Source organism: Schistocerca piceifrons, chromosome 6 (assembly GCF_021461385.2).
Source record: "Schistocerca piceifrons isolate TAMUIC-IGC-003096 chromosome 6, iqSchPice1.1, whole genome shotgun sequence".
NCBI lineage: Eukaryota > Metazoa > Arthropoda > Insecta > Orthoptera > Acrididae > Schistocerca > Schistocerca piceifrons.
In genome coordinates, this window is record NC_060143.1 from 437,345,799 (window position 1) to 437,371,098 (window position 25,300).

The following is a 25,300-nucleotide window of genomic DNA, read 5'->3' on the forward strand; positions in this document are numbered from 1 at the left end:
GTTACTACTACTCTACTGCAAGACAATACCCTCCGCCTTATTTTAATCTGTAGGGTGCGCCTCTCGTGACATCTAGTGTCAATTCCGCATTACATAGGGATGTCTGGATACGTTTGATCAGATAGTGTATACAACAAATAAATGAATACAGTTTATTCTTTCCATCGATTGTCATATGCGATACAAATTTCATGTCTGAGTTGCAGTTATTCTTTCGTAGTGCTTCGTTTGTGTGTCTGGCAGTGTATCATCTTCTTCCTTTTTTCCCCAGTAAGAATGCCCTGAGTCATGCTTAGTCAGAAAATACAGGGCGCGGCACGTAAAACCGGCCAGTCGTGCGAAACGATAATGTTGCAGTGCGTGGAAAACGAGAAACGCAGTCCAAACAGTCACGCACGAACTAACCATTTCCTCTCATGTTCCGATTCTGCGCAGAACTTTGTTGTTGTGTAAGGCAGCTGCAGCTGCAGCCAGTGGAACTTGTTGAAACCAGCAGTTGAGAAAAAGGCCTCGTTGTCTGAGGCTGGGTTAATGTGAGTGTGTGATAATGCTGTATTCGTTAACTGGGCGTGTTGCCATTGTTGAAGCGTTCATTCGCAGTGGATCTTTTGTGAAAACAAAGAATTTGTTTCGGGATAACTTTCCAGAACGTCTGTGCCAACAAAACACACCATACAGGAATTGATTGAAAAATGGCGGAGTACAGGATCGGTTCAAAATGCTCCCAGAAACAGACCACCTCCTGTCTGCACACCTGAATTAAAGAGGCGAGTGCAGGAGGTAATGACAAGAAGTCGTCGTAAGTCAACTAGGAGATTGAGTCAACAGGTTCATGCGAGTGAGAGAAATTGGAGACATGTTTTAAGGGGACTGAAGTTAAAACTGTTCCGGATAAGAGTTGTGCAAGAATTGAGGGTGCCTGACCTGCCGAAGAGAGTGCATTTCTGTTCATGGCTGTTGAGAAATGTTGCCAATGATGTCTTGGACCCACTAAGGCTTTTCATGAGTGACAAGGCGTGGTTAGACCTGTCTGGGTACATAAATTCCAAAACAACTAACATTGGTGCACAGAAAATCCACACGCGATGTGGTGTGTCATTTCTGCCACACACGTTATGGGGCCCATATTCTTTGAGACAACAGTGAACAGTAACGTGTATTTGGGAATCATGGAGGAGTTTTATTCAAACTTGGCAGAAGAGGAACCACAATTATGTTACTTTCAGCAGGACAGTGCAACATGACATATGTTAGCTGCATCATTGTCCCAGTGCATGAGATGTTTACATCAGAGAGGACAATCAACAAAGGCTTGTGGCCTCCTCGGTCACTAGACTCGTCCACTTGTGACTTTTATTTGTGGGGACTTCAAAGGGAAGAGTATACGAAACAAATCCATACACAATTGAAGATCTTAAGACCAGGATCCAGGATGTCATCAATAGCAGCACAACACGAGCACTGGCAATAGTATATGTGAATCTTCTGAAGCGTACTCACATGTGTGCTGAAGTGGGCGGAGGACAGTTTCAGCACCTACTGTGGAGGTGAGTAATCTATTCAATACATTACATTTCATTTTACGTTGACATGTTGACTTTACAGGCAGGTTTTGCGTGTCACGCCCTGTACTATGAGTAATATCACCTTAAGTTGGCGAAAATATTATATCTTGCTTTTTATTTGTTTTAGATTATGTGCCAAGTTCTGTAAAATCCCCGATCCTTCCGTAACTTACTGAAGAAAGGCAGTAGCTGCAATAATCCCTGCATTAGACATTGGTTATGGACACATAACCGTCCTTATCGACGGCGCAGGGCGTGTTTGAGACTGTGTTTACCTTACTGACTCACCTCAGTTATTGATCTTGCCGGCTCCTGCTGATTACATTTTTGCCCGGAATTTCCGAAGGGATAAACCAATACGTAACGAGCGATAGAGCTTACTCGTATCTCGCATACTTCCTTATATATACTCGTAGTCGGCTCTTCGTCAGATCGTATCACAACAGTGCTTCCGATCAGAAGGCGTGCTATATCAGGAAAGGTATGTCAAACAATTTTTGTGCTTTGTATAGGATTACCAGATCGCTTTAACGAAATATAGGGCAGGAAGACCCAACATTTAGGACATTACAGAGAGATGTAGTACAGGAAGGGGCAATATATTCACAGTTTTATACTTTTAAAACATAAATACCTTATATTCAGTACATGGAGACATTTATGTTTTCTGCGGAGTTTTTGCTGTGTTATTCAACATCTACGTAATTTCCTTACCATACCTTGGTTTAATTCGAGTACATCATAATATCCATATTTGTTCATACCACTCTCATAACCTGCTTTCAAGACACTATCCATTCCATGTAACTGATCTTCCAAGTCGTTTGACGTCTCTGATAGAGTTACAGTGCCGTCAGCGAAACTAAAAAAAATTATTTCCGCTCCCTGAGCTTCAATTCCATTTCAAATTTTCTCCTTGGCTTCCTTTACTGCTTGCTCTGTCTTTCTTGTGCAACATCAGGGGTATGCTGCAACTCTGTCCAGGTCTGGTCTAAGGCCTAAGCGACACGAGTCGCTGGTTGAAGGACGTCAGATGCACACAACTGTACGATTTCTATGCAGGACATATCACAATTAGTAACGGCCGCTTGAGGCCCCAAGTGCAATATTTTTATTCAGTGCATATCACAATTAGAAGCGAAAATTAAAACGTGTGAAAACGTATGAGGAGAAAAGGGGGCAGATGAGGGCGCCACATGATGAGTCGCTTATATGGAAAAATGTTCTCGAACCGGTTCCGACACTGCCTCACTCCCTTCTGAAGAACTACTTCCGCTTCATGGGCTGTCTGGTTCTGTACAAGGTATATATAATTTTTCGCTCCCTGTGTTTTGTCCTTTCGGAATTTGAAAGAGTATGTTTCAGACAACAAAGGCGAAACCTTTCTTATAAATCTACAAGAGCTGTAAATATAGGTTTTCCTTTCCTCAACCTGTCCTCTAAGATAAGCTGTACAGTTAGTAATCTTTGTAAGTTCCTATGCTTTCCCTGAACCTAAACTAATCTTTCTTAGCGTCCGATTCGTACAATATTTTCTTAATAATTTTAGTCAGTATTTTACAACCATACTTTTTAAACTGATAGTTCTGAATATTCAACTTGTAAGCACTATCCACATTGACAGCAATAGAGAACGAGATGAAGTACATAGCAACCCACAGACTATGGAGCAACAGCTGGTCTGCTTTTGAACGCCCCAGGACATCAGGAAATAGAAAGAAGACCTACTCTAGATTCATTTGCCACTGCTGGTTTATGCGCGGATGAATCAACAACGTGTGAGGCCTTCCTCAGATGTATGACATTTACGTTTTGTCTTACATTCCTCCCTGACACCGGACAGTTGGTTAAAAAGTAGGCCATTTCTGGGATTTTTCAGACGTCTGGTAACCCTAGTACACATGCAACAAGACATACGAGTCAGGACATGCATTTTTGTTACGCCAATCTGGTGTCAATAAGCAAAGGTTATGCCCATTTTCTCCTGGCAGTGTAGTAGCAAAGCTAAAAATAACTGCAATGTTGCCGACTGACCGATGACGTGTGATCTCTGTTGCCTGCACCTGTTGGTGGTTGTGATTGATGTAACAATCTGCGGTATATCAAACCAATTAAGTTCCACGATATTCGACAGAACATCTCAAGCTTCTGCAGTACACTATTCGAAATTTCGGAATTCTATAATATAGATGTTAGCTTTTTCATAGAACTAACAACAACGGTAGTTCCTGTCGTCAAAATCAGATCAAAATACTGACATAGAGGCTTTAGTGATGTGTGCTCATGCATTCTCCTGCAAAGAACAAGCATAGATCTTTTCGTTAATTGTTAGGGTTCTGGTAAAGGTTTGCAATATATTGTTCAGATATCTATAAAAAGTTATGGTTTGGTGGTAAAAGATCTGTCCGATAATTCACGTTGCACTAAAAAATGCATAACACACTCCTGTTTTCATTCTATGCAAGGACTCTTGGTCAGGGACGGTTCGTGAATATTTTTCCACGAAAGCGACGTATCATTTCGCACCCTCCCTCTGTCCCCCCATACTGCTCATATAATAAATATAATGAGCCCCATCCAATGCTGAAGGTAGCATTGACGCTTTTCACACAGTGGATCTGAGTTCGACTGCTGCTAACAGAGCCATTTAAAACTGCCGCACCCGTCACTGAAATGGCGTCAGATGACAATACACTTTAAGACAAAAACAAAAAAATAAATAAATAAATAAATAAAAATCAACGCACCTGGAAGGAATTATCCGAATGGGACGCAAATCGATAGATTTTATGTACAGCTACAGACAAACAAATGAACACAATTTCAGAAAAAATTGGATTATTTATTCGAGAGAAGAACTGCACAAACCAAGTAAGCCAACAACGCGTTGGTCCAACTTTGGCCCTTATGCAAGCAGTTATTTGGCTTGGTATTGATAGGCAGAATTATTGGACGTCCTCTTGAGGGATATAGTGCCAAATTCTGTTCAACTATTACGTTAGATCATCAAAGTCCCGAGATGGTTGGAGGACCCTGCCCATAATGCTCCAAAAATTCTCCATTGGCGAGAGATCCGGCGACCTCCCTGGGCAAAGTAGGGTTGGCAAGCACGAAGACAAGCGACAGAAACTCTCGCTGTGTGCAGGCAGGCATTATTTTGCTGAAATGTAAATACAGGAAGTCTTCCCATGAAGGGCAACAAAACAGGATGTATAATATCGTCGATGTACAGATGTCGATTAATGTTATAATTACCTGAGTGTACTTTCTTAGAAGAGTCAAAACATGTGTTGTTTCCTCCAGTGTATTAAGTTGGTGCATAAATTCGCATCGTTTTTCCCTAAGTTTTATAAACACAACAGATACACTTAACAGAGACTTTACTCACCAATAATACATTGTCCTTCACCATTTACAACTGTCTGCAAACGTTGGGACGACTTTTTGATTCTGTAAGTGTAAAATCACGTGGTTCTGAGGCGAAGAGCTTGTCGAGCCATGTTCGGAGCGGATTTTCATCTGAAAGGAAGTTCCTTGAAGGCTGTTCGATAGAGAGCGGAAAAGGTAAAATCTGAGGGCGCAATATCAGGTGGATAAAATGGGTGCAGAATGACTCCCCAATCCAACTCTTGTACAGTGTTTTTTGTCAGTCTAGAAGAATGCAGGCAGGCTTTATCATGGTCTAGCATCACTTCACGCAGTCTTCTTGGTCGTTGTTCTTGGCCTGCATGCGTGACATTATCTTTTGTGGATGAGCGCAGGTCTTTGTACAGGTACTTGCTGCTTTGTTTGGGGTCAAACAGTCCATTCTTTTCCTTATATTAGCATAAAGACATTATTTATCTTCACCAGTAACATACAGGATAGGAATGGTCGGTGTCGTTCACGAGCCAACTGATGACGAGCAAGCACAGAGGCACATTTGGCCACCTGCTGATTTTTGGGATTTTTGCTTATAGCATGTGATATCCACATACCCGATTTTTTAACCTACCCCGCTGCATGCAAATGTTGTACGGTGGTTGAATGATCACAGTTCATCACATTTGCCAGTTCTCGAGTACACTGACGTGGATCATTGTCTATTAGCACATTTAAACGATGATCATCAAACCCCGAAGGTCTTCATGAATGTGGAGAGTCACTAACGTCAAAACGATCCTCCTTAAAACGAGAAAATATTTCCTTGCCCTCCTCTGCCCAATGGCCTTATCCCCCACACACAGCGCAAATGTTTCAGCCTGGCACTGCTGCTGTCACCCCTCTTCTGCACTCAAGCAGAAGCTTTTATCAGAAATGTTCCGATTTCTCCCATTTGTACTCCATTTTCTAGCGTCTACAGCGGCACTCACTATCTCCAAATGACAAAATGACAATATGGAAATTCAGATTGCAACAGTGAACTACAAATAAAAAACGACATTCGATAACTAAACCTTTAGCAACTGGAATACCAATATGCAAACCAAAGACGCTGCAAACCGAACTATTATATCTTGAGAAAAATCCATGAAGGTTAAATAAGGGAGATTCGAACTCAGAAGTAGGCATACCAACATTCGCATCTGGAACAAGAAAGAGGGGAAATGTTAGTGGTACAAAATGTACCCTCTGCACGAATCATATGGTGGCTTGTTGAATATAGATGTGGATTGGCCAATCGACTACCATTACTCTGCAGTCTTTCAGTTTTAATTTGTGCACCTCTCTGTGAGCAGATGCTGCTGACACAGCACTCTGAAGTGCTAAATGGTTAGTTCTTTCCAGCTCCACTCCTTACGCTCATAGTTGACTAAAACTAATACTCCACCTGCCTGCCCGAGCATCGGATGGCAGCGCATATGGTGATTGGAGTCTTCCTCCTCAGTATTGGTTCCCGTGCAATGCATCCTGTTTTTATGACGGAAGCACTAATTTTTTTACCAAATTTATCGCAGGTTCAGTCAACAGCATTCTTAAATGCCTTTATTTCCAGTTCTTGGCGTTTCCATTCTGCGTAGCTTGAGTTTAAACTTCCCCTACTACCAAAGACGAAAACTATGAAGGGCGTTCGATAAGTAAGACAACACTTTGTTTTTTCTCGACCAGTTTCGGTTGAAAAAATGAGGAATTTGTTATGACAGATCGTGGTATATTCCCACTTCAGTCTCTACAGTTTCATGAAGCTCTGGTAGATGGTGGATCCACATGTATCCTTCAAAATGGCATCCATAAAGGAAGTGAGTGCCAAGTAGACGGCCCTCATTGAATTTCTTCTGGCGGAAATCCAGAGCATTGCAGAAATTCATAGGTGCTCGCAGAATGTCTAAGGAGACCTGGAAGTGAACAAAAGCACAGTGAATCGTTTGGTGAGGCATCTGCCATCATCCTAACAACCTCGTGCAAACCTGTCAAATTTCCCGCGTGTCGGCCAGCTGTACGAAGCTGTGCTACCCTCAGGAAATTGAAGAAACGATTTCAGCATGTTCGTCATCACAAAACTGCAAACGAACTTCTCCTTATTCATGAAAATGCAAAGCCACACATAGGTGTGCGCGTCTGAGAGACCGATGACCTCAGCACTTTGCCCCTCCCCCCCCCCCCCCCCCCCCAAAAAAAAAAGCTTACAAAACTTCGCTGGGCTCTTCTTCCTCATCCACTCATCCACTCCACAGCCCAGATCTCACACCTTCCAACCTCCACCTGTTTGGCCCAATGAAGAAGTGCATGAATAATGAGACGATTATAGATGCACCAAGATATTGATTCTGACGTCGAAAAGTAGAGTGGTACCAAGCAGACATACAGGCCCTCCATATAAGGCAGGGTAAGGCCGTCACATAGAACGGAGATTATTTTGAAAAATAAGGTTTTGTAGTCAAAAGCGTGGGGAATAATATGGTGTATTGGAATCCTGAATAAAACCAACCCACTTAAAAAAAAAAAAAAGAAATCTGCTTCATTACGTACTGAACGCCTCTCATGCTTAAAATCTTCTGGCCATGATAAGAAACTTTTACGTCATGAATTGTAAACACAAATGTTCAGGTTTTTCTATGACTGACCTAGTTGCCTCCTCAGTTACTGTCAATGATTTACAGTTTGTTCACCTTCTGCACTCCTTTTAAGATTGTCAGTTGAAGCTGGCAGGTCACAGCCACAAACGACATAGTGAGGAAAATATAAACTGCATTAAGTTGATTGCTGAAAATGCTGCTGCAGCTGAATGTTTCAATTGCAAATAATGTTATCTAACTAAAATTGTCTAATATCTCACTGAGTTCCAAGTCCAGGTTCAGAATAGGGGGAAATGTATTTTAGAGCCAGTGTATTGGAGGCTTCAGTGAAGAGATATGAACTGCTGATCTGCCCACCAGGCTGAGAATTTATTTCATGTTGATGACTATCGACCATCCACGTGTGACATGTTTGCATGGTATCTTTCTGTTCCATTTGTGCCTGGAGTGCGGAAAAAATGATTGCTTAAATGCTTCCGTGAAAACTGTAATTGGTATAACATTGTCTTCATGGTCCATATGGTACTGAAAAATTGGAGGGTTGTAGTACGGTATACACTATCTGAACAAAATTGCCCAGACACCTGTTAGTGGACATTAACATAGGGTGTGTCCACCCTTTGCCTTTATTAAAGCTTGAACTTTGCTGGGGAGACTTTCCATGAGATGACTGAATGTCTATGGAGGGATGGCAGTCCATTTTACCTCAAGATCCAAAACTAGGGAAGGTAGTGATGTTGGATGCTGGGATCTGGAGCAATGTTGATGTTCTAACTCAGCTCAGATGTGTTCCATTGGGTTTAGGTTAGGACTCTGGTCACACCAATTCTTTTCAGGAATGTTATTGTCATGAGCCATTGCTTCACAGATGTATTGTCATGCTGATGCAGTCATCACCTCTGAACTGTTCCTCTACTATATCCAGTACACAGTGCTGTAAAATGAGTTCATATAATTCTGCATTTAGCGTTTTTCTAAGTGCAATAAGGGAATCACACTCTAAACCACAAAAAAACTCCATACCATCACACGATCTCCTCTGTACTTCATTGTTGCCACTAAACATGGTGGCAGGTAAGGTTTTGCAGGCATTTTACAAATTCAGACCCTTCCATCAGATTGCTACAGGATACAGTGTGATTCATCACATCAAATCACTCGTTTCCACTCACCTATTGTCATTGGTGCACTATTTACACCACCTCAAACATCACTTAGCATCGGCTACAGAATTGTGTGGCCTATGAGGAGCTGGTCAACCATTGTACCCAAACCATTTTAATTCTATAAGCACAACTGTTGTGCTGGCTGGGCTGCTCATAGCCATTTGGAACTTCTGCTGATTTCATGTTATTTATTTTAACCACCCTTTGCAACACTCGACAGTTTATGTCTGTTAGGAGATGAGGTCTGCCAGGTCTCTGTTTATCTGTGGTTATTCTTTCAAGTTTTCACTTCACAATAACACCACCAACAGTTGAGTTGGGCAGCTTTAGAATGGTTGAAATGTGCCTAATGGATTTCTATTCAGGCTACAGCCAGTGACTAGTCCATGTTTGAAGTCAGTGAAATCTCCTGACTGACACATTCTGCTGCTACTTTTTCTCTACTGACAACATAGTACTCCCACCTTATTTTATACAGGCAGGTCCACCTCGCATGACATCTAGTGGTCAGTTCCACGCTACACAGCGATATCTGAATATTTTTGATCATATGGTGTATTCCGAAATTCATCACTAAATACTGGCTCTTGAAATTTTGCAACTAGTCTTCTACAGAACAGATGGTATCTGTTTTCAAGTGCCTGCCAGTTCAGGTTTTTCAGTATTTTTGTGACAACCTCCCATGGGTCATGAAAATCCTGTGACCATTTGTGCTTAGCTTCTTTCTATACTTTCAGTAACATTGCTAGTCCTATAAGATATTTGTCCCACACACCTGAGTAGCATCCTAGGATGTGTTGCACAATTGTTTCATAAGCCCCTTCTTTGTAGATTCATTGCATTTTCCCAGTATCCTCCCCGTGAACAGAAGTTTGTCACCTCATTTATCTATAACTGAGCACACCTGTGATATTCATAGCGTGTAGGCTTTCACGGCCGGCGTCTTCAGTAATTAAAACTTCTGGGCTAAGAGGCCGTGGTCCAATAGTAGAGATACTTCTCCCTGACGTTTCGTTGCCAGCTGCGGGCAACGAAACGTCAGGGAGAAGTATTTCTACTATTGGACCACGGCCTCTTAGCCCGGAAGTTTTAATTACTGACACCTGTGATAGTTTCCATAAGGCTGGAGTGGTGGAGCAGTGAGATAGTGAAAACACATAACTTGAAGACAGGTAATATCTAGAAAAATGCTGCTCATCCTTGAGGAAATGAAAACAGATTGATGGATGTCCAGTACATACAGCCTTGAGAAACAAATGCAGTGTGGCCTTTCCCTCATGCCAGATTTTATGGGAATATGCCCCCCCGCGCCCCCCGAATCTGGGCCACTCACAGCGGCTCCATACTTGTACATATTTAAAATTACTGATGTATATCTTAGACAAGGTCCTCTTCACCCATCATTCTTTCATGACTTTCTAGGCTGTGCATCCTAAAGTGAATATTAATGCCAACTACAAGACAGCTGGAGGCACAAAGGCTGTAACAAATTTCAAGGTAGCAAAAAGCATTCCATCAGAATGACTCGTATTCAATTAGCTTCTTTTCATTCTTAAAATTCATTTATTTAAATAAAAAAGGTCAAAAACTCTATTCTGATATGTTCAATAACACACTTTCACTACCAAAAAATTTTTAACGTGATCTATTTTGAAAATTGGTAAGGCGGGGTACATGTGTCACATGAACCTAACTAGGTCCAAGTTATCATGTGAACCTAGGATGTTCAAAGTTAAATTTTACTGGAATGGCAAAATTGGAAATAAGTATAAGAAATTAGTACCATAGCACACTCATGCTTGTGCAATGAAAACCATGAAATAACTCACATAAAATTTCAAGAAAAAATTTCATGATGGCTTTTGTACATCACTTGTAAGTGTTTTATACATTCTATGAAGTTTGCTGGAGCAAGTACATCCCAGTATATACAGATTATGTACAAACCAGCAGAATTAATGATGTGTGTAGTAAAGTTTCAAAATAATGTCTACAATGCATCAGAAAACCCAATTTATTTTTATTTTCTTTATTTATGTTAGCATACTCTAAACATTCTTGGACTGAACAAGATGGTGATTTGATCCGATTTTCATGAAACGTATGAACTGGGCCAGCAGTTCTATCCCTATGAGTCATTCACAGCAGTTCTATCCCTATGAATCATTCACAGCAGTTCTATCCTTATGAATCATTCACACCCTTATGCATATCCAGTATGCATGCTATCATCCATAGTATTTTTTTCCAAGTATCAAAAACGTCTCACTACATGGTAACACTAAATAGATATGGCACACAGACATCCTATCACTCAAAACTACATATTAACTTAGTGAGACATGTGCAAAACTGCATATTAACTTAGTGAGACAAGTGTCCTATAAACCACAAAAGGAATAAAATACATGCAGAAAGAACTATTAGATTTAACCCATTCTCCATTCAGAATAACATCATGGTACTGGACTTTTAAATATTTTTAACAGAAATTTTATGGTAAAATGACAACAAGTGAATACATTTTGCATAATCACTTAAAAATTTATGTTACTGCAACATCAACAATAGTGCCATTGTTAACTGAATTACATCTTCTCTGTTGATGTGGGTAGATTAAATTGAATATAATTGTATTTCACGGTGTCAAACAATAAGGTATTGTACTATAAGCTACATTAACTGCAGGAAATGCATAATTATATTCACAGGTTTTGTGATTTTGACAGAATGTCGCATCACGACCCTCATCACCACGGGCCTCATGATCCACATGGACCGCATCACGACCACCATCCACCACCGCATGACCCGAGGCCGCACCATGATGGGCCACCTCCAGAGCACCATGGACACCATGGGCCACCACATGAGCACCATGGGCCTCCACATGAGCACCATGGACACCATGGGCCACCACACGAACACCATGGTCCTGGACATCATCACCCACCACCTCCATAGTTGTCCAGTAGCCTACAACACTAATTTGTGAACAAATTTACATTGTATTATTACTGACAATGCTCTAATAAATTATTTTGTTTCTCAACATGAATTTCTAGCATCATTCCAAAACTCGACTAATACATACACATGAAACCTAATTAAAAATTTGAAGAAAAAATAAACCAAGATTTTTACTACTCTAGTTCGGGAAAACTGTTTTGCAGATGTATATAACTTGGATAAAATCTGCTTTACTGTTAGCTCGGCATATCATTTACAAATTTAAATGTAATAACCTTTTTCTGCTTAGTGAGTACATAAAACTGCATCTGATCTTATAGGCTAGTGGACGTGAAATAAGGAACAAAATCAGTAATGTGTAATCTGAACAAAAATGTTTACTGTCACCTACTAGTTATGTTGCATCAGAGAAAATAGCTTCCGACATCAGCTGTGTGTTCTTTTTATTATTATTACAAGTGAATTTAGCACTTAGAATCACACTGCAATTTTATTTCTTTTTCTTTTCCTAAGTCTGGAGTTTCCTTTGTTTCAGATATACCTTGAAGCATATGTTGTCCTGCTTCTCTTGTTCTTTTGTCCAAGTTTGTCCACTCTGGTTGGAAACAGTTCAGATTCTGTTCCTAAATGTACATCTTTCTAACATTTGAGACTATCTGATGTTCAACTTTTCTAGATCTTTCTCAATTTTCTGAATCCATGTTAGATTAATTTTCTCTTCTAGAGATAGCTGAATACTTATTTGATTTACAATCTTCTAACATTTGCTGCCAGTTTCTAAAATCAACAGATCTTGGAAATTCTGGTGATATACCTGTCTGCCACCTTTGGAAGAGATGCTGCTGCTGCTGCTGATTCCTAATACAAACTAAATTCAAGGCTGGAAACTCACCCTGTATAAGCCTCCATACCATACATGGTCCATGTACTGCCCACCATAGATGCTGCCCTAACACTGGGCTTGTGGTGCTGCCCATAGTAGATCACCCGAATGGCATACCACATTCAAAGACTATTTTCAAACACTGGAGCCAGCCATATCAAAGAACTTGGTGTTTTATTTGTGAGATAGTACAGAGTTCCACATCCTGCTTTGGCAAAAACCCTTGTCCCTATTACCTGCCAACCTAATTTCAATTGCTTCCTTACAAACACTGATCTAAAAACCACACATACCATCAAATATCACTGTCTCATCAAATTTAGTCCTATATTCCTCCTTTAAACAATGTTCTGCTACTGCTGATTTTTTAGGTTCTTGTACTTTGTGTAGTGATAATGTTCCACACACCTGTTTTGAACTATGTGAATTGACCAGCCAGTGCAAGCTTCTTCACATTAACATGAACTTTTGCATATGTCAGCCTTTCCGAATCATCTTTGACAGAGCCAAGTAGTGTCCTAACCTCCTTAAAATTCTTACTCTGTTGAAGTAGCGGACAGGCACAAATAAAAGACACTTACACAAAGCTTTCGGCCACTGTCTTCATCAGAAAAAAATAAATGAACACCATTCATACATAAAAGTAAGCATGCCACATGCACTCATGACTGCCAACTATGCCAGCTCAGGCCAGAAAGCAACTATTGTGTGGAATGGAAGCATCAGTCTGAAGTAGGTGGGGAAGGGGAAGGGAAAGAGGAACTCTGTCTGGTGGAGAGTGCAGGGTCTAGGATGCCAACAGGCACAGCATTAAGAGGTTGTGGGGCAGGGAGATGGGGAAAAAAAGAAGCAGAAAAGGAGAGGAGCAAGGAAAGATGGGTGGATTCTTGTCTCCCATCTTCTTTGTTTGTAGAGGGTGGCAAACAAAGAAGATGGGAGACAAGAATCTCTTTGTTCGCCAACCTCTGCCAACACACCTGCCCATTCTTCCCCACTCATCTCCTTTTCTACAACGTTTTTCCTCACCTCCCAGCCTCACAATGTCCTGACATTGTGATGTTGGCATTCTAGTCTCTGCTCCTCCCACAAGACAGTATTCCACTCTCTCCCCACCAATACATTATCATCATTCCCCCTTCCCCATCCCCTACAGATTGCTGCTTCCCTCAGAAGTGATAGTTGCATTCTGGCCCAAGCTGCCAGAGTTGGTGGTCATGTGTGTGTGTGAGGCATGCTTGCTTGTGCATATGAATGGTGTTTGTTTCTCTTTTGCTGATGAAGGCTGTTCCAAAAGCTTCTTTAAAGTATCTTGTAATTGTGCCTGTCTACAACTTAAAGAATCTTCTTTATCATTAGTAGAAATTTATCTTTGCTAAATTGTTGATATTCCTATCTGGAGTTTCCATTGTCTGTTTTTACACGTTTAAAGGATATGCCCTCAGCATGAGGAACAAAGGCCCCAGATATACAGTCGAGACAGTGTAAGGAGATCCCTAACACCTTGTAGCACTGTGGCCTGCCTCCAGCTATGAAGTGCTAATGGCTGAAGATGAAATCAGTAGCTGTCCACAGAGCTGTGACAACAATGAGACGTTGCCATAGAGATGTTTACAAAATTGTGTTATGTTATTCGTTGTGGTAGGCCTGCAGAGCTGCCATGTCAGCCCACTGCAGCTGTCAGACATCAATTTATGCTGACTCAACTATAAGCTTCTCTTCATTTGCCTCCTGGGTAATCCAAACTGCACAGCCCAATGAATCTGACTTTTGGAGTATCCATTTTCCTTAAACACACATGCCAAGTGTACAAGTTCCTGTGTTATATTGCGCACATTGGAAATAGCATATTCTCTGTGTACTAAGAGTCCTAAGGACGCCACTGCATTGGTGTCACAGATGGAAACTTTTTACATACAAATATCAATCAGTATATGCCAGTTATCAGTGAACACTATGTTCCAGAGTACCTTCAAGGTTTTTAGTTGAAGTCATCCATAAACTGATTACGAGCATCATGTCCATGGGCATAGTCTCTGAAATTCTTTACATGTTCTGACATATTTTTCTGTTGCTTCACAATTTTCATCTGTCTTCAGTCCAGGGCACACCCATGATTTTTCTTGGAATTCTCCTTTTTGAGACTTCTATGTTCCCCGAGCTAAAGTTCATCATGAAGCATTCACTGGAGTTGAGATAGTCTATTGTGACAATAGTGTTATAGTGCATTATTTTGGCACTTCAGGAGAAGTGCTTCTTATTATATACATTTCTTGTCAATCCATGTGCTTCCAGAAAGCAAATTCCCTGTTTCCATACTTAACATTCAATGTCCAACAGCTACTATTGTAATCATTTCTCTTGAAGAGTCTCATCAAAGTATCTGAACTTCTTGATCCTTTCAGTCCACCCTGTTCCTGTTTTAAGACATTTTAGTCCATGTTTGTAACTGCTCATAAATTTAGTCTTTTCAGCTGAGATTCTGAGTCTTACTTGAAAAGATTTTTTCCTTCTTTGCATCCTATTTGCAGCTTCACTGATTCCTGCACAGAGTTCTTGTCAGCTTTACCAAGATACAGATTTCTGTGGTTGCTTCTTCTGAGCTTTCTGATAGTACCATAGTATAATCAGTAACTGCCAGGCAGCTGACTTTAATTTATCATGTGTATCTTCCCATGCAGTTTGAGTTTATTCTCTGACTATACAACTCTGTTTTACAAATTCTCATGACTTTAGAATATAATTGAATAGGAAAGGCAAAAGGCCATCCTTTGTCTTGTTCCTCTCTTCATTTCGAATGGACAAGGGAGTTGTTCCCAGAAACTTTACTCTGGAGCTTATTTTTGTTAGGATTCCTATGACTACATTTGCTTGCTTGCTATTGATTCAGAAATCTGCTATAATCATGTTCAAAGTCTCTCTGTACACCAAACTGAGAGCCTGTGAAAGACAACACAATTTCTCTTGTTGTCCAGCATTCTATGGCAGATTACTGATTTAAGTTGAAGACCCGTTCACCATTACTTACTTTCAATCATGTGATGTTTCAAGGTGTACTAATTATTTAGTTATCTTAGATTGACACTCAATGTAGGAGCTGCCTTTTGTGCACCTTCTTTGATATTCCCCTAGTTGTTTGTCCAGTGCTTTCTCTACTCCACTTAAAACATCCTCAAGATAATTTTATAAGCAACTGAAATGACGAAAATGTCTCTGTAACTGTTAATATCTGGCTTATCCTCTTTCTTGCGTAGCAGATGGGTTTTCCATTATTTCAAGATTTTCTTAATTTACCAGATTTCCCCAACATTTCGATGAAAGTTATCAAGAACTTCTGCCTCCATTACTTTAACATTCCAGCAGTTATTAGACCTCCTCCACTTGCCCAGTTGGCTTTTTAGATTTTTGATGGCATTTCTGATTTCCTTTGTTTGTGGTTCACCATCTTCTGGGTTTTCTTTTGGCTCTTGGATTTCTAATCTAGATGTTGGGAACAGACAATTCAAGATATTTTGAGTGTCCAGCAAGTATCTCACTGTTTTCTTCACTGTTCAGTCCAGCGTGTCTATTGATTTTGAAAACCAATACTTGGAGCTTAGTAACCCTTAAGTTTGGCTTTGAAAGTGTGATAGATATCTTTAGGCTTGTGCTTAATAAAGTCAGTGTGGAGAATTTTAACTGTGTTGTTTAAATGATCGTTTAGCCCTGTGGAATATTCTGGACATTTCTAACCCGTGTTGTCCAAATTGTTCCTAAAGTTCTGTTTTTGCTGAGGGTTTCCATCTTCCCCATTTCATGAACCTCTTTCTAATTGGTTCCTCACATTCTTCATTCTACCTAATTTCCCTTTCTCTTTTCACCAACCTTAGTATTTCCTTTGCTGCTTTACTGATTCCTTTAGAGTGTTATTGCCAACTTTTATTTAAGGTGGTGCAAATTTCTTCCCTGGACTTCTTAATGAATTCTTGCATGATGTTCATTTTGTTTATGTTCTGTTTCGTTATTCTGGGTGGGACTTCTTGTGAGCTAGTGGAGCAGTTTATAAATGTAACGGTAGTAATAGAATTCACCATTTCTGTTCACCTTGACATTTCAGTTTTTCCTAAATCCCAATATATGGTTTGAGTGCAATTTTCCTATAGATTGGGATTTAGGGATACCCAGCTTTTCACTGTTGTTGGGAATTCCCTGAATGATTTGACATTAGTCTAAAATGACATGCTCTACAAAGTTCTATGAGCCTTTTTCCATTTCTGGTTGTTCTCTTATGTACCAGGCATTCCAGTGTTGTCTTTGTAGTTCCTTTCCTTCCCTATCTATGCATTAAACCCCCCCCCCCCCACCCCGGAGAATTTTAACACTCTTCTTGGCTATCTGCAAGATCTCATTTTCCAAAAGATCCCACCAAGCGAGGTGGCGCAGTGGTTAGCTCACTGGACTCACATTCAGGAGGACGACGGATCAATCCCGCATCCGGCCATCCTGATTTAGGTTTCCCATGATTTCCCTAAATTGCTCCAGGAAAATGCCGGGATGGTTCCTTTGACAGGGCACAGCTGACTTTCTTCCCCATCCTTCCCGAGACCAATGACCTTGCTGTTTGGTCTCTTCCCTCCAAACAACCCAACCCAAAAGATCCCAGATGTAGTGCACTTTCTGGGGGGTTTCTTATTGTTTTTATTGGTTATGGCAAGCTGGCTTGGCAGCTGATAAAGTTATGTTCCTTTTTTTGCACTTGATTGTAAATGGTGATGATCTTTCAGATTTCATTGCGAACTCTGCATCATCGTTCACTATACTTTTGTTTACATGAACAATAGTCTTGAGCAGAGGTACATTTCCCATAATTATTCGTATTCCTGGCATTCCTGTGAATACTCTGCTGTGTTCATTGTACACAATGTTCTTGTTTAGAAATTTGGTTTCCTGTACAACTAGGAAATAACTTTCCACATTCTCATTGTTTTCCTTATCTGATCACTAAGTTGGTGTTCAAAGTCCCATTGAAGTACCATATTGATCCAAATATAATTTTGTGAGGGCAAAAAAAAAAAAAAAAAAAAAAAAAAAAAAAAAAAAAAAAAAAAAAAAAAAAAAAAGGAGAGAGAGAGAGAGAGAAAAAAGAGAAAAACTCAAGAGGACAAAATTTTATGTCACGGTACTCACGAAAACTGTGAACAGTATGGTCACCATTCATCACTTTTTCTGTTTTTTGAATTACATGAATTACAGAGAAATGCCAGCCTTGTGATTAGGAGGCTTACATAAGATGAACTAAACAATGAACTAACTTTTGTAGTTTGTATGTGCAGTTTATGATATTGCTTTTGGCATATTATGTTATAAAAGTCTTTTAAAATTTGAACCAATATATTCTTACATCAGTTATTACTTTAAATATTCATCAGATTAAGATGGAAATAATCATGCACATCAACAGCTCAAAGCAAGAGTGATCTGAAAAATAGCTAGAAATCAGTCTAGAATCATTTGCAGTCTTGGTACAGCTTTGAAATCTCATTATGTAATGTTTAAATTATTCAGACATGGTCACTTATGTCTGTTGACACAATTCTGGGAAATTTTCCATGGAATGAATATGAAGTTGATGTTCCCATAGGTTTAATTTTTGTGTAAAGCATCATCTTTTTCCCCACTATGTTTGTGATCAGAAGTGACTCTCCCGGAGTTGGAAGGATTAATAAATTCAAGTACTTGGCTATGTTAACTATAAGAGTGAGGTTTCAAGATTCCATCACAGCCTGCTCCATGAAGGAGAACACCTACTCTTTCTGGATGGCTAAAAACAAAGTAAGATCTTAACATTGGCATCCCAACAAGAGAAGTAATGAATGACAATCCCCATGTGACAACACCCCTAGACCATCTTGGCTGTCTGGTACAGTAAGCAATAGCATTACAGGGGTGCTTGGCAAGTCCTATGTATGACTTACCTCACATTAGCAGTGTTGTCAGCCTCCACACTTTCTCAACCTGTAACCTACCTGACTTTACCTGCAGATGCAGCCACTTTTGTGTCATTTGCTATCCTGTGAATTCTGTATCTCTTTCAAATCATAAGGCTAATGTGGGGAAGTGAAGGTCTACTACTAAAGAAAGTCACAAAGTTCTGGTAAAATTGATGTACACATTCGTGAGGCATGTTGGCCTCTCTAAAACTTTCTTACAAACTTTTACAGACAATACCATTCCCATACTGCGTCACTCTGAATCCATTACGATCATGACTATGCAGTTATGCTCCTTTGTGTACATTTACACCACTAGTGCAATGTTGTTTTCCATAAAAACTGAACCTGCCCAAGTTTAACTCACCCTTATTGACTCTCTAGCACTTGAATTATGTTTTTACCTAATTTTTGCTGCTGCTCCATGCTTTAACTTAATTATTTATTGAAAGAACTACTTTTTTCTTTGGTGAAGATTGCTGGTAGGACCATCCACCTTTCCCAGTGTGGAGGTGTGTCTGCCTACAAATACTGTGTTTTAGTTTTTGTTCGCCCTCCCATGACTGTGTTCCTCTGTCTCCAGGCTTGCGCCATGTCAACACCCAACTCGGCTCACTACAGAATCACTCAGCACTGCAACCCCACAGTCTGCACTGACTTGTCTCTTGTCAGATACCAAACTGAATTCTGATTCACCTCTCTTAATTAAACTCATTATAACTTCTGTTTCATTGCTCGTACAGAAACTGCAGTTTCTTCTGCCATAATCAGCTACTCATATTTACAGACACTGTAGATTAAAAGTCACACTACGCTGGACTGTGGGCATTTATGCTCATCATACTGCCATGTTTCAAGGTCAGCAATCAACCAAAGATGCTTCTTTTCTGAGACATCTAGGAATGCTGCATTCTTATCAGGTGACAAGTACATCATATCATCTGTGAGGCTGATGTTATAGTGGCATGCCAATGGGTGCCTTCTTTTCTGGTGCCTAGCAGTAAGTAATGTGGTGGCATATCTAACTCTTTGCATGGCCTTCAAATGACACATAAATGTGGAGCAACTACCATTCTGATTCCACTGAAGTGGCTTCTGGTGGAAGAGGGTGGGTTGGGGTGTAGTGGGGGTAGAGTGGAAGACGTCAAGGGGATCAAGATTCACCACCAACCCCCTAAAAGAACATTTTACTAGCATCATTTATATTTTTACATAAATAGATACAGTATTTCTTAGATATTAAGTGGTGTGAAAGCAATACAGAAATGACAAGAAGTAATAGAAAATCACAAGCAGACTGACTGGCTATAAGGAGCACTCCAGCCAATTGATGATGAGTACCCTTTGGTTGTACAAAGCAGCCCTGAGGACCAGCTCCTCCTGTGGTTAGATAATGGTCACGATAAATGAAACTGGTCACCAGCAACAGAAATAAAACAGTAACTGTGATTTGGAGTGCTACTATTTATTCTTCTACAAACCAAATTGACGAAGTTTCAACATATTGTCACCTGATGATGTTTATTGAAATGAAACCACTTCTGATATAATAAACACACCTTCAGTACAGTTGTAGTAGTTTTTATTACTGTCACACTTTTCATAATTATGCTCCTTTCATCTTACGACAGCCCTTTTATAAATGAAGAAATATATTATGCAACCTAGATACCTTTACTCACACAAAAAGAAGATTGATCCTGTTGTTGAATTCTCAGAAGATTCTGCATGGCACACCAATCACAAGATGATTTTTAGTGCTACTTTTCTGTGAAAATAACTTGTTTTTAATTTTGACACAGCAGGCAGATTACACATGAAATACTCAGTGGTCTTTTAATTACTACTCATAATATCTGGAAGCAATTTTTTTTCATTTTGGCCAGAGCAGCCAACCTTTTTTATATGAAAATATAATATTTTTGAATGTTCCAGCAAAATGGAGAGGACTTTTTTGCCATTTACATTGACCATAGCTTTATAGCCTTTAAGGGAAAAACTCTTGTGATAGCTACAAGTAAACAGTTAAGTAATGCTGTCATATGAGTGAAATATGTGTAGGTACAGAGACCATCATAAGATAAGAGCACTGTAGTTTATTTTGTTAAAATTTTTCTAACTTGGTAAGAGATTATTTTACAGAGTATGAACTAATCAGTCAATCTTTATTCATCATTGACCATATATACAATGGATTAGACTTCATCTCTTATATATAATTAGAGACATATACATTTACCAGTGTACTTAATTACAAACATACATAACAACAGACATTTAGTCACACATTTTGTATTTTAACATACAGTGTTCATGTTGTGTACAGCAACAAATTCCGTTATATTGCAGTATGGGATTTCAGGCAACTACCTACATTGTTTTCTTTGAAATAATTTCCAGTACATGGACCACACTGAGGATGGCAATTTATTAAAGATTTTTAGGGAGCTGACTCTGGGTAGATAGGCTTCTATTTTTGTCTTTGAAAATCAATTTCCACATGGTGAAAATTTCCTCCTATGTGAAATTATTTTATATTCAGTTTACATATAACAATGAGACATATGTTCAGCTGATTCGTCATCTACCCTGTATGTGTGTGATATGACTTATTATTATATGTGAACAGTCTCTTTATTGCATTAACCTAAGGAGTTGAGTTCTGTACAAAGAAACAGAAAGCACATGGCTTGATGATGCACAATCTTCATACAGATAAAATGCATCTGAACTGAAAACTATTTCTTGTCACCAAGATAAGTACAACACAACAACACATATAAAAATCATAAACTCTTTGACCATTCAGAATAATTCACCATCAATATCAGTGCACCTGGCTACTGACACAGAAAGCTGGCTGACAACTGCACCATAATGATACTTACACATTCGTATGCACATGCACTCAACACTGCACTGCACTACACTGCAAGATAAACTGGAGCTTCACCACTATAACAGCCCCCTCAGGAAAGCAGAGTGCTATCCACATAGGGTGCTGGAAGTTGTACTTGCTGTCCTGATCTCGTTGTGCATGTCAATGGCAGTTCTGTGATGGGTGGTAACAGTGTTGATACCAGTACTGCTGCTGATGCTTCTGGGTGTGGTTGGGGCAGGTGAGTAGTCAATTGTTGCATGGAATGTATGCTGGTCTTACCTTGTCTTGTCTTTCCTTTTACTAGTATCTTATTGCAACATGCTGTTGTGCCCGGTGGTAGGTGATTGCAACAAAGGTCTGAAACTGTCCATGTGGAGCATAACATGTGTTCATGTCAATAGGTCCTGATGCACATAGACAGCAGGGGTGGCCATGCCTTGACATTGGTGTGGGTGAAATGTTTTCTCAGCCAAAGTACTAAGTCACTATGACTGAGATGAAGTAACTGTGATGGTTGCACTTCTACAAACTCTCCAGGTATGTGCAGGGTTTCACCATGAACACGTTTAGCTGATGGTGTGTCTAAATAGGGTTTATATGTTGTCCAGTAATATGTTTAAAATGCTGTCATCGAATCTTAAACTTGGCCACTTTAAGCAAGCAGTGCCAGTACTCAATCATGCCATTATTGGCTTGGTGGTGACTGGTGGTTCTATGGTGCACTGCACCACATAACTTTCTAAGCTGGGAGAACAGATCCAACTCAGACCAGTGGCCACAATCTGTCATTATGTGCAACAGGCAACTAAAGCAAGGAAGCCAACTTGATGTAAAAGCAGATGCCAATATCTCTGTAGACATGTTATCTAACGTGGTTACTTCAGTCCAGTGTGTAAACGGATCAATCATGGTAAGGATATGTTGTCATGCATTGGAAGAAAATAGTGGACCCATGACACTGACATGTATGTGTGCAAATCACGTTTGTAATTGGAGAGGTCCTAGCTGCTGTGCATACGTGATGGTTGATCTTCCTCCATTGGCATTAGACACTCGTGCGAGTTCATTCATGGCAGTCCTTCTGTATTCTTGGCCACACAAAATGGTGGGAGACTAGGTGAACTGGCTGACCTGATGCCTGGATGACTTAATCTGGACATATTGTCAAAGGTAGGCTTGCAAATCTCTACCAGTGAGAAAGGACTTGGTTTCCCAGTCAAGAGGTCACAGCATATTTTGGTGTTCGTGCCAAGCACATTGACTAACCTCACTTCCAGCACTGTTGTGATATAGTTCTGAGTATCGTGGTTAGAATTCTATGCCTTGGTGAGTCAAGCAAAACACCATACTTGAAAGTCAGGCATCAGCCAACATATTGTCAGTATCTGATATGTGCCTGATGTCCATGTTGAGTTGCACTATGAAAATGAGTTGGTTGTGCTGGCGAGAAGAGCAATTGTTAATGTTCTGCCAAAATTTGTACATCAGTGGCTTGTGATCAGTAAGAATCATGAACTCCCTTGCTTCCAGTTGTGGGCAGAAGTAATTTATCGCCTCATATATTGCGAGGAGTTCCCGATCATAAGTGCTCCACTTCTACTCATATGATGACAGCTTATGGGATTGGTAGGCCAAAGATTGCCATGTTCCCTCATGGAAACGTTATAGAGTGGTTCTGATCACTATCTGACTTGCATCTACTTCCAGTGTGAATGCTGCTTTTAATTCTGGATGAATGAGGAGCTGTACATCCACTATGCTATGCTTCGCCATTTCGAAGGTTGATTTCATGGGGTCAGTCCATTGGATTAACAATGCTCCCTTGATTTTGAGGTCAGGGAGTTCTGTGGTAAGAGGCTCTTGTTATGCCACTGAGTGTTGCAGATACTGGCAGCAAAGTTCTGCATGCTGAGAAAACGTCTGGAATCTCTTCCCACACTTTGACCAACCACCTTACAACATCTAGCAAATCAGTCCTCTTCAGAATCATTATACAGTCTTCATTAATCAATCACTGACACCAATAAACTGAGAAGACAGCAGTAATACTTCTTCTTTAGTATTTCAAGAATCCATCAGCTAACAAAAAGCACTCACATTTGATGTTAAAAATAATGTTTTGATGTCTCCATCTGTGAGTTTGTCACTGGTAGGATGCAAATACATACTACCAAGGTAGCAGCAAATCTTTTAAATATTTCTCTGCAGCTGGTATGAATTCATTTTGGAACCAGGTTTTAAAGATTTCTGGAATCATCCATGTTTTCTTTTGATGAGTATAATATAGGGGCAGTGATTCCTGATTTTTCAGGTTTTCAAAAGCTCTTGGTTTCCATGATTTTCCTATCACTGTAACACCAAGCTTGTGGTTTCCAGTTGCTTTACTGCAAGCCAGTATGGTAACTCATTTCTTACGTTTCTTGTATCCAGGTGCTGCTTCTTTCTTTTTTGAAGCAAGCATTTTCGTAGGGAGCATCTTGTAACTTAAACAGCTCTCATAACAATTGTTCAGCTGTTCACCAGAAAGTCCCTCCATATCAATTAATGTCAAAAGATATTCTTTAAACAATGTTGCAACCTCTTTGTCAGTGAATAAAAGCTCCCCACTGATGGTAATCTGGCAAATAACAAATCGTTTCTTCCACCAATCCAGCCACCAATCACTGGAAATAAATTCTGAATCTTCTCTTTCTATTTGCTGCTGAAACTGCCATGCTTTTTCCTACAATATTGGCCCACTAACAGGCAAACCCTTTCCTTGTAAGTGTTCATACAACAACAAATAAATCTTCCTCAACTTCTTTATGCTTACCTTCCAATGTTGTGTTGCTTACTTCTATTCCACTTCCACTAGCATAGGAAGCATTCCCTTTTTCAAATCGTGCTTGACTTTTCTTGCAGTCTCCAACAGTACTTTTTCCTGCCCCTATCTCCAAAGCAGTAGTTTTGGATGCTACCCAAGAACTCAGTCGCATTACAGCATGTAGTTTCTGATTCATAGTCACTGCAAACTTCTTTGGTTTATCACCTGTTTTGGACTCTTTAACTTTAAAGGACCACCTGAAACAACAATTTAAAACACACACAAGTTTGAAGTCTGATATGCAACTAAATAAAGAAAGAACACAGGTTGCCAAAAGAGCTGCTCTGTATGTGTGTTCATTGTGGTTCTCCAATTTATTCAATATTAACAATACAGTATGCACCTTATAATTGCAACTCCAGAAGCTAGAAGCAAAAAAGATGCATAAAACATTTAGAAAACACATCCAGCATTGTAGCTGGTGCCTGCTTGCTAAAATTTTGGAGAAGTACATTACTGACAATAAATTAATCTTTATTTTATCACAGAGAAGTACTATTATGATGCTAATTAAGTAGGCTGGATAATACAGAACCCACACAGTCATGAGCTAGATACTCGAGAGTCTACTATTTATTTATTTATTTACATCCTGAATCTTTTGAGGTACATATACTATACCCTAGATGTTGGACAAAATGACATTACAGTAATATACTGTTACATTGATTGTATACATTACATTTATAAATAGTTACATTGATATACTGTTATATTGCTATATTGTTACATTACATTTTTATATTGTTACAACAGAAATTAAGTTTCAAGATACTGTGTTACTGAGTTAAAACAGTTTTCCAAGAAATATCAAGTTACAGATTTTTTAAAGCTATGGATTTTGTTTATGGCCTTTAAGTTACTTGGCAGCTTATTAAACAAATGTGAACCTGAGTGACATACACCTTTCTTGCACAGTGTGGTATAACAATGATGTCTGAGTATGTCACTATTTGCGCTTGTATGGTGTTCATGTTTATTTTGAATAAATACAAGTTACTTGGCAGCTT

At 39.7% G+C, this 25,300-nt stretch overlaps 1 protein-coding gene across 1 annotated transcript; it reads right to left on the minus strand.

Moving 5' to 3' along the window:
• Positions 1-11,348: 11,348 nt before the first annotated feature.
• LOC124803097 lies at positions 11,349-24,266 on the minus strand. Its single transcript, XM_047264252.1, has 2 exons — positions 24,240-24,266; positions 11,349-11,711 (listed from the first exon to the last, which is right to left on the minus strand). The coding sequence occupies exon 2, from the start codon at positions 11,687-11,689 to the stop codon at positions 11,366-11,368; it is 324 nt and encodes a 107-aa protein (XP_047120208.1). The 5' UTR covers positions 11,690-11,711; positions 24,240-24,266; the 3' UTR covers positions 11,349-11,365.
• Between the last annotated feature and the right edge of the window lie 1,034 nt (positions 24,267-25,300).